Source organism: Ammospiza nelsoni, chromosome 5 (assembly GCF_027579445.1).
Source record: "Ammospiza nelsoni isolate bAmmNel1 chromosome 5, bAmmNel1.pri, whole genome shotgun sequence".
NCBI lineage: Eukaryota > Metazoa > Chordata > Aves > Passeriformes > Passerellidae > Ammospiza > Ammospiza nelsoni.
The window spans coordinates 26,420,945-26,430,746 of record NC_080637.1 but is presented as its reverse complement, the minus strand read 5'-3'; the positions used below and the strand labels follow the sequence as shown (position 1 = coordinate 26,430,746).

Here is a 9,802-nt window from a genome sequence, read left to right as displayed (position 1 = left end):
TTGTGGAATAAGAGTGGGGAGAATAATTTTTTTCCTAATATTTATTAAGATGTAGGTCAAATAATTTACTGGTAGCAGACTGGGAGAAAAAAAAAAGACAGAATCTATTTTAAGAACCAATTAGATTTTCACATAAATGGAAATCCAGAATAATTCTACTGCATTACACAGAAGTATAAGGGCTGGTGCAAGGTCAGAATGAAGCCTCTTGTGTTTTCTGTTCAAAATGAATTTAAATCAGGATGACTGCACTGATTTCAGCAACTTCAGGCTGTTTTTAAACCAGATAAAAATTTGGCTTTCAGTTATCACAATAAATAATTCAGCTAATATTTTTCTAAGAAAAGAGATGTAGATGGACACTAACGTGGCTGCAGTTCCCAATGAGCATCATCTGGTGCAAAGTGCACTACTGGTCAAATGCAGAGGCCCCTCCATCCCATCAAGGTATCTACTGCATCCAAACCTGTATTTTGTATTTGACCTTGTCCTAAACTCCCACTGATGCCAATGGGAACTCCATGTGCAACAAGGTCTTTTATTCTGGCTGTCAAATCTTAATATTTTCAAAATGTTGACTTGGGCAGGAGTTGACATAATTCACATTTGGGGCTTTACACTGAAGCAGTTGAATTCCATTTGGAGTACAGTACTAGCCCCATAAACCAATCTCTAAAAATCCCACTCCAAAAAGAGGATTAGTGTACATGTGTTGCATTTTCTCCCTTTTTTCCATAACCTTTTAATGCCTCAGGGATTGAGTTTCACTAGACACAGTGGGAGAATCCTGGTACATCTGGTTTCCCTGTGGTCTTACATGATGACTGAACAGCCTCACAGCTTTTGCAGTCAGGTTCCCCATGGGCTCACACTGTGATTAGATTTGTTCACCACAAATATATCCTTGTTTGCAATGAAGAAACGAATGAATTGAGCTTCTGTTTATGCCTCCCATTTACAACTAGGATTTCATAGAATCACACAGTAAATTAGGTTGGAAAGGACCTCTGGAGGTCACCTTGTACATTCCTTGGCTCAGACTCCTCCCAAAGATGATTTCTGTTTTCCCTTTTTTTTTTTGGATGGACAATTTGGAATATCCTTTCATCTGACAGTGTCCTCTGCTTTTCTACTTCTCCTATATGTATTCACCTCAGCCCACATGGATGCTGTATTTTAAAGGGTTATATACTGGGTTTTTGTACCAACAATATTAAATTTTGAAATGCGAAATCTTGCTTGGAAGGTTAAAGATCTATCAGGCACACAGCTATTCCTGAAAGTTTAAAGAAATAGCTCATCACCTATTTGGCTTTCTTCACAGTAGGAGATGAATCTATGGACCAAGAGGGCGGCAGTGGCCTGGGCATGCATTTGGCACCCAGGGAGACACAGCTCCCTGTCACTTCCTAGGCAGGATTTGAGGTTAGCCAGCATCCTGTGCATCAGGACAGCCTGCTGCCATAGCCCTGGCATGGGGGATGGTTGTGGCAAAGTTGTGTGGGATTCAGAAGGTGTATGGTCACCCCTTCAGAAGAGCTTGAATTCAATTTAAGACAATAAATTTTTTTGGGCTGACTTCATTGAGACTTGCCATAATTATAGAGCCATAATTATTACAAATAATATGCACTTGTTCTCTGAAAAACACTATTTTATTTTTAATATAAAATATAGTTTTGTGATTTATGGGTTTTTTCTGCAATAGTGTATTGTATTCTGCAAATATCATAGGATGAAAGATGTCTGTGTGACATCTAGTGCTGAATAGTGGTTTGTTATTGGCTACTGCTCCATGTATACAATCAACATCCTTAATTTTATTTTTTTTATTATTACTTTTTATGAAAAAAAAAAACCTTCTCTTTTTTTAGTAGATATATACCACTTTATAGATTATATACTGTCTGCAAATACTGGATTACACTTTTGGAATTTGATCACAAATGGTGTTTCTGAAAAGATCACCGTTCTGAAAAGCTTAAATGTTCCTTGCTTTCCACTCAGATGCTGAAATAAATACATGCTGTTGAGGAAAAATGAGTCAACATGACTTCTGCTGATCTTCCAGGTCATTTGAGAAGATAAAAAATAAAATGTAAAAGTGATACCATGGGACCTAAGAACAATCGTTAGGTTAAAGACTGAGAAATAAGTGCAGGTATTGAGCATGTAATTTCCATAACCATATCAGTTCAGAAATGTGTTGGAAAAAATGTCCTTGAAAAGTTCTAGAACTAAAGACATTCTCATTTCACAGGTAACTCATGAACTGGAAAGTGAACAGATTTTGATAAAGTGACCATTTTTTCACCTTAATTAGCTGACATTAAAATCAGTCATGTTTTAGGATGGTTGCTTTTCTGTGAGAGGGTAGGGAATGACATGGAATTATTTATTATTAGCACTATCACAGTGTGTATAATCAGCTGCACAAACAGAAGAACGGAAAAACAGAGGAAAAAGACAGACGCTTCTCTTCTAAGTTTTACAGAACTGTGTTCCTCTGCAGTGTTTTAGCTCTGTTCAAGAAAAGAAGGTAATTTTCATGCTTTTATACTGGCCAAGTGGAGCATAGCAGTATGAAGATGTATGTAAAATTTTAGTGCTTTGAATGAAGGGCAGCTGAGAAAGCTGCCAGTACTGTTGGTTCCAGTTGAAATTTCTGAGACAATGACTAGTGAGGAGGAACACAGCCAATACAGGAAGACTGAAGCAGAACACAAACTTCAACCCAACCCAGCAGCAACATCTATTTTTCTGCATCAGTGTGCTTGTGGACACAATTCTCTCTTTCCTGCCTCTAATGTTTGCAGCTCCTAGGTCTAAAGGAGGGCACTCTGCTTTCAGGCCTCCACATATGCTGTGTAATGCACCTTCAGCAAATTTGCAGATGGCACCAAGCTGTGTCATGCAGATGACCCACCAGAGGAAGGGGTGCCTTCCAGAGGGACCTCAACAGACTCGAGTGGTGGTCCCATGTGAACCTCATCTCATGAAGTTCAACAAGGCCAAGTGCAAGGTCCTGCACCTGTTCAGGGCAATCCCAGATGCACCTACAGGCTGAGTGGAGAGGTGATTGAGAGCAGCCCTGCAGAGAAAGACTTGGGGAGTGATGGCTGATAAAAAACTCTACATGAGCCAGCAGTGTGCACTCGCAGCCCACAAAACCATCTGTGTCCTGGGCTGTATCAAGAGGAGCGTGGCCAGCAGGTGAAGGAGGTGATTCTCCTGTTCTACTCTGCTCTTGTGAGACCCTACCTGGACTACCAGGTACAGTCCTGGTGCTCCCAGCAGAAGAAGGGCATGGAACTCTTGGACCAAGTCCAGAGGAGGGCCATGAAGCTCATGACTGGAGCACTTCCCCTAAAAGACAGACTGAGAAAGTTGGGGATGTTCAGCCTGGAGAAGAGAAGGTTGCACAGATACCTCATAGCAACCTTCCAATATCTGAGGGGGGCCTAAAGGGAAGCCAGAGATGGACACTTCATCAGGAACTGTAGTGACAAGACAGTGAGTAATGGGTACAAACTGAAAGAGGGGAAATTTAGGTTAGATATTAGGAAGAAATTGTAATTGTGATGGTGGTGAGACACTGAAACAGATTGCCCAGGGAGGGTGTGGATGCTCCAGCCCTGGCAGTGTTCAAGGCCAGGTTGGAAAAGGCCTTGAGCAGCCTGGTTTGGTGGGAGGTGTCCCTGCCCATATGGCAGGGACTGTTGGGACGAGATGGTGTTTAAGGGCCGTTCCAACCCCTTAGCACTCTATGATTCTATGATTATATGGGTCTCTTTGCTTAGCATACTAAAGGGACATTTGGTTTTATCTTTTTCATGAAAATCTCTGGTTTGATCTGATCAGATGAATAACTCAGAAACAAAAGGCTCTGCTGAATGTCTAGTATGCCTGTACCTCAATGTGACAAAGCTTCCCACACATTTTCAAGTTCCATTACAGAGAAACTGAGCTGAGGAAACAGTACAAGGTTTGGAAATATTTTGAATGCCTATATAATTTTATATAATAATTTTATTGTTCTTTTAATTTTAGTCCAAAGAAAGATGTACTTTTATGTTATTTACCATATCGTGCCTGGTATGTAAATTCAGGTTGCTTGCTGGAAAACTTTTTTTCCAAATGTAGCAGTTGGTGTTACTGTGTATTCATGTGACCTGAAAATCTTTGTAATTTAAAAACTGATTACGTTCCTTAAGAACTGAACATTTAGCAATGTAGTAATTGTCTAATGTATTAAAAACTTGTCACTTGAAAGGTCTGAACATTGATTTTGGCAGGAATTAAAATAGTTTGGGTCCTGTGCATCAGTAGTCACATCAGATCTTGCCCAATATGTTGCGCTGCATTTGGTTCTGAATTAGTAGTCTCACTTTTTTCATCTGGTGAACAACAGATACTTCCTGTTGACTTCAGATCATTTACTGTTTGTTCAAGTGTAAGTTGGGAGGACACCAGACTCAAGCTCTCCTTTCCACTACTCCTAACAATCTCATGATTACACTAAACCTTTCATCAGATGCAGAAATGCATGGAAAGGTTACTTCTGTAGCATAATAATTAGTGCATTTACTATTTAGTGTAAATCGGTTCATCCATTTAGCAATGTTTATCTTGCTATAAACAGTGAACTCCCCCTCTCACACAGGTTATGTAAAGAGCACCATGCAAAGAGGAACCAGGGCTTCAGACTGTGTCTAATTGTGTCTAGTCAGTACACAAGAGCCTGGGCTAGTCCAGGGACAGCTTCCATGGAAAGGCATAGTGGCTGAGAACCACAAGCACAACACACTCCAGAAAACTCTGTGAGTATCCTGGAGATGCCAACTGCTTCCTGTGACTCCATCGTGAGACAGTGATTCTCCTTCTACCTTGCTCCAAGGTTACAATTGGGAGGCAAGTATTAATACCTCTAAACATATAAAGGTCCTCAAATGCAAGATGTCATACAACTGCCAGGCCTCACAACAGTATTAAACCAGCAGCAGGAGCAGCAGGATTTATCTGAGTAGGAGAAAGAGGTTTACCAGCGCTGACACACCTAGAGAAGGAAGTGCATTAGGAACTGTGTGAAACCTTTGTACTGCAGCCCCAGGTACTGCTGCTCACAGCAGAATGGTAAGGCCTAGCTGGTGGGCAGCACTTGAAGGTATGTCAGAAGTGAAGGCCTTCTGTCCATTCACAGAGACTGTACATGGACTGTAAAATGTTTTAGGATGGCAGTGTTTTAGCTACACTATTGTTAAAGCACATGGAAATTATAGCAGTCAAAAGCTACTCTTTCTTGTCCTGCAGGTTTTTTTAATCAGAGTAGGTTGTGTTTGTTAAGAGGTGAACATTGTCAGGCTGCTTCTACTTTCTGCTCTGAAAACAGCTACTAATAGCACTAGCTTAGTGCACAAAGTGAACTGATTTGTGCAGTAGCTGAAATCCTGAAAGAGCTAGAATCCCATTTTCACAAAATGCTGGGATAAAACTAGCTCTTAAAAAAACTTCAAATAACTAAAGCAATAGAACATAATATTTCATTAAAAAAAACCCCAAAAAAACCAAACAAAAAAACCCACCCCAAAAACAAACCAACAGAAAATGGTCTTTTATACCCTAGTGTCTCCAGCAAGAAAACTGACATAAATAGCTTTTCTGATATAAAGGCAACTGCCTACAATATGTTGAAAACTCATAACTAAAAGGAAAAACAAACACTTCAAGTTTTCCATGTACCAGACAAACAGGATTCTTTGCAACTACAAGCTGACTGTGTCAAACTAAGGGGACCAGCTCCCTGAAGTGCTTTAAAGTAACAGTTACTGAAATGGGATAAACAAGTAGTAGGACCATGAGAAGTACATCACTGCACAAATGTTAACTGAAATCATACCTTACAATACTTTCACTCATAAAGTAATCTAATGTAAGCAAAAGTAGGTATCAAAATAATAGCAGAAGGAATTCCAACAGTTACAGTCACTTGTGTCATCTCAGTTTTCCTTTTCATAGGAATTACTCCATCAAGCTGTTGACAAATCATACATCAAAGTTTATTAAGACAGAGGAAAAACAGGGGTATCTGATTTTACACTCAAGTAGTTAACAAATGCAAGTCTTTAACAATAAAGCTCCTATCAGAACCCAGGAAACAAAGCCATTATGCTGTGCAAACATCTTTCAGTGAAGTACATACAGCTTTGGGCAAATAATACAATGTCTCATATCCCTATTGCCTGAGGATAATTAACTCTGTTACAATTTTGTTCTCCTGCAGTGAAAAACTGTAGCCCAATTCTGTGAAACTATTGCCATGGATGTTTTCTAAGGTAGAGATAAAGGAGTCCGTGAAAATCTGCTTGTGTTAAAATGTATTCTATTGAAAGAGCAATACCTAATATTTTACTGAAAAAATGGCAGTATTTTTTAACTTTGGGAACTCTAAAGTGAATTGAGTAGCAATTTTGTGGGGGGTTTTATTGGTTATTTTAGGTTTTTTTTGGTTTTTCTTTTTCTTTTTGTTTAGCTAAGCTGGAACATCAAAGATCACACTTCAATCTGTGCTTGCACCCACCCAGTTGAATTATCACGAACAGGATCATTTACTGCTGCTAAGCAGCTTTCAAAGGTGATACTTCTGTCTGAAGGTCCTCTTAGGGCTGTACATTTCATTTCTACATAGTAATTGTGCCTTCTGTCCCTTTCTTCCAAAACTGGCATGCAGAAATCATGATCTGGAGAACATGATCTGCCACCCAATTACTTACATAAGACCTGCCCATAGCCATTGCTTTGTGCTCTACTGAACAGAGGCACAGAGGAAGTGGAAGAATACAAAAATCAAAACACATAACTCTGAAAGATAAAAGCCGAGATTTCTAGCAGAGAGTGGCAGTGTCCACAGCACAAGATCAGAAGGAAATTCTTTGAGCTGTGGAGAGCTCATCCTCCTGTGCTCCTTATTCCGCTGCTGCTACAGAGTGTGCTCTTGGCTCAAGCTGAAACACACCAACAAGTCAGAGAGACTTGTGTCAGACATTCTTGGCTGAGCCATTTCACCTTTGGTACTTACAGAAACAGACACATTACTGTCTTTCAACCATATACCACATAATCTGACTGAACATGAATACAATAAGACTATTTACACCTCCCATTTTGCACCAGGATTTTTTACTTTGGTTTTGATCCCAATCTTTTGTGGAAGTCATATGTATCAGTTAGAGAAGCCTAAATGTTTAGCTAGCAACATAGGTTTGTCACAAGGAATCCACAAGAACAATGGACTAATTGATTAAACCCAGAATTTTATCGAGTTCTTTCTACATTGTAAAAGAAACATGTGCACAATGCTCTTGTTAGAGTTCTAATAACCTTCTAATGCAGAAATACACAGAATTCCTCATCAAAATAGTTAAGTCTTCAGTTTTGCAGAAAAAAGTGCTAACACCAAATGAACTAAGCCTTAAACCTGGTTTGCCTAGAAAAAAGCTGAGTACAAAAATAAACAAGAGACAAAGCCCATATTCCTAATCTGATTTACATAGCCTTACATGTACTTTTCTGTGAAATACATGTTAATTAAAAATGGCGATCTCATTCTTAGGTATATCTACTTGATAATAAGAATACAGGCTACAGGAGTGGCATATTCTAAAATAAAAATACTCTAAAAATATTCTAAAAGGAAAAAAAAAAAGCCTTTCATGTTTCCTTAGTTCTCTTAAGTCTCATCCATGTGACAGCAGAAGTGAGCTGTTAGGTGTTAACTGTCATTACAGAGAACGTGACCGTGAGCACACAAGTTAGAGCAGTCTGCTCGCTAGCTAGCTGGTTAGGACAAATTTCAAAACTCTTGTCATCTTGACTGGAAGATTAATAGCTGCTTCCTCCTGATTTAATATTGAAACCAAAATTATGGAACTTGTTGAGGGCCTCCCTCACATGCTAAATTTATAAACTCTTACTGTGAGCCTCTCTGTAGTTTTACTTCCCCATTCAAACAGTTTTTACTCTTCTCTAAGGCAATAGTTAATCATAATTTAAAATTATCTTTTTGTAATGAGAACAGATCATACAAATCCCTTTTACTAGTACAGCCTTGTACCATCTTCACTCTGTTGTACTGAACAGTAAGAGGGGTTTGCAGAAACATTTACTACATTTTTTTGGAAAGTTTTCCAGAACCAAATCTCAGTCACACCCAACCCCAAGCTGTGTTCAGAAATTCACTTCATCTGAGCATTTTCTTGAAGTCACTGCTGCCCATTCCTTCTCCTTGCGTACAAGCCAAGGCAGGCGCAGAACCCGACCACACTGACAGCGAGGCCGAGCAGGAAGGCAATGGTATCTCCTGTGTCCAGGGCTTCCACTACGGGCAGCACCAGCAGCAGCGACACGAGGACCAGCAAAAGTCTGGAGGTGTTCTCGGTTGAAGGCATGCTGACCTCAAGGGGAAGTTAAATTAAGAAAGTGGTGGACAGCAGGTACTTCACTGGTATCTACAAGGAAAACAAAAGGAATGTTACATGATTTTTCTTCCTCCTCCCCTGGATTTGTCTTGCCAATAGCCAACTGATTGATGCATTACAGGTATCTGTGTGGAGCTCATGAAATTAAGGTTTTATCTTCCTAATCACCCAAGTAAATTACTTATTATCATGAGACAGCCACAGTGGATTTGCTATCTTGTTATGTAACTCTGTGGAAACTAATCTTTTGAAGACTTACCGAGAGGTAAAGTCAGAACAGGCTCTCCTACCTGCAGCTACCAGAGCCTGCTTACCCGGTGCGTTGCTACGCGGGCCTGTTCCACCAGGTGTTTAGGGCCTGATGGCTGCTGCCCATCACTCCCCCACACTTCCTAACACCGGCCATCCTCGGGATCCATGAGCATGGCCCGACTGCGGTACACTGGGGAAGCCGTGAATTTAACCTCCGGGGCAGTGCCACCGCGCTCACCCTCACTGCGGGACAAACGTCCGTCGTGGTTCTACAACTTGGAGAGGCGCTCCCAAGGAGCGCGCCGGGACCAGCCCGGACCGCCCTCTCCGCAACAGCTCTTCCCGCGGGGATGGCTCGTTCGCGAGGTGCACAGGACAAAAAACCGCGGCGGGACACTCGAATAAGCGGCTGCCCGGCTCGCACTCCGGCGGAGCCAGTGCCGGACCCCGCCAGCCCCGGGGCGCCCGCGGTTCCCGTCCCGCCGCCGCGGGGCTGGGGGGCGGCCGCTCCCTGGGCAGCCCCCGGCAGGCCCTGCCCGCACGGTGCCCCTCAGTCACCTCCTGCCGCCGGCTCCGGCCTGGGGCCGTCCCCGCTCCGCGCCGCCCGCGGGGCGCTCACCAGCCGAAGGCGCCGGCCCGCGCCGCCCCGCCGCGCTGCCACTGCCTGGCCGCGGCCATGACAGGAAGGGGCGGTGGCGCGGCCGGGGGCGGGCGTGACCCGGCCGGGCCATCTCCGCTCGGCTCCGCTCCGCTCCCGCTGCGACGCCCGCCCGCTGCGCCCGCCGCGATTCCCGGGGGCGGCTCGGGGGCACAGCCGCCCCCAGCAGCCCGGGCGGCCCCAGGCCCCGCCGGTGGCCCCGGGAGCGGTGCTCGCCAGGCCGACCTGGGCCTGGAGGGATGCGGCGGGGCCCGAGAGCCCCGGCCGGGGGTGCTGCTCCCCAGGGCGGCTCCCTGCCGGAGCCCCGGAGTGCCCGAGGTGCGATAAACGGGACCGAGAGAATGTCAGCAGAGAGCAGCGGCCAGCTGCCCTCATTGCGGCTCCATTGACCTGGAAGGATAGAAACACACCGATTTGG

The 9,802-nt window shown here is 43.3% G+C and overlaps 1 protein-coding gene across 2 annotated transcripts; it reads right to left on the bottom strand.

Moving 5' to 3' along the window:
* Window positions 1-6,034: 6,034 nt before the first annotated feature.
* On the bottom strand, window positions 6,035-9,423 carry SMIM30 (small integral membrane protein 30). Of its 2 annotated transcripts, none has more exons than XM_059471834.1 (2): window positions 9,285-9,423; window positions 6,035-8,504 (listed from the first exon to the last, which is right to left on the bottom strand). In XM_059471834.1, exon 2 carries the CDS (start codon window positions 8,442-8,444, stop codon window positions 8,259-8,261), a length of 186 nt encoding a protein of 61 aa, XP_059327817.1. In that variant the 5' UTR covers window positions 8,445-8,504; window positions 9,285-9,423; the 3' UTR covers window positions 6,035-8,258. The 2 variants fall into 2 exon arrangements, with proteins under 2 accessions (XP_059327817.1, XP_059327818.1); XM_059471835.1 differs by lacking the exon at window positions 9,285-9,423 and adding an exon at window positions 8,965-9,157.
* Window positions 9,424-9,802: the final 379 nt, after the last annotated feature.

What these genes read in the sequence shown, in the direction of transcription:
- SMIM30 (XM_059471834.1), bottom strand. Translation starts at nt 8,444, where the DNA reads ATGCCTTCAACCGAGAACACCTCCAGACTTTTGCTGGTCCTCGTGTCG.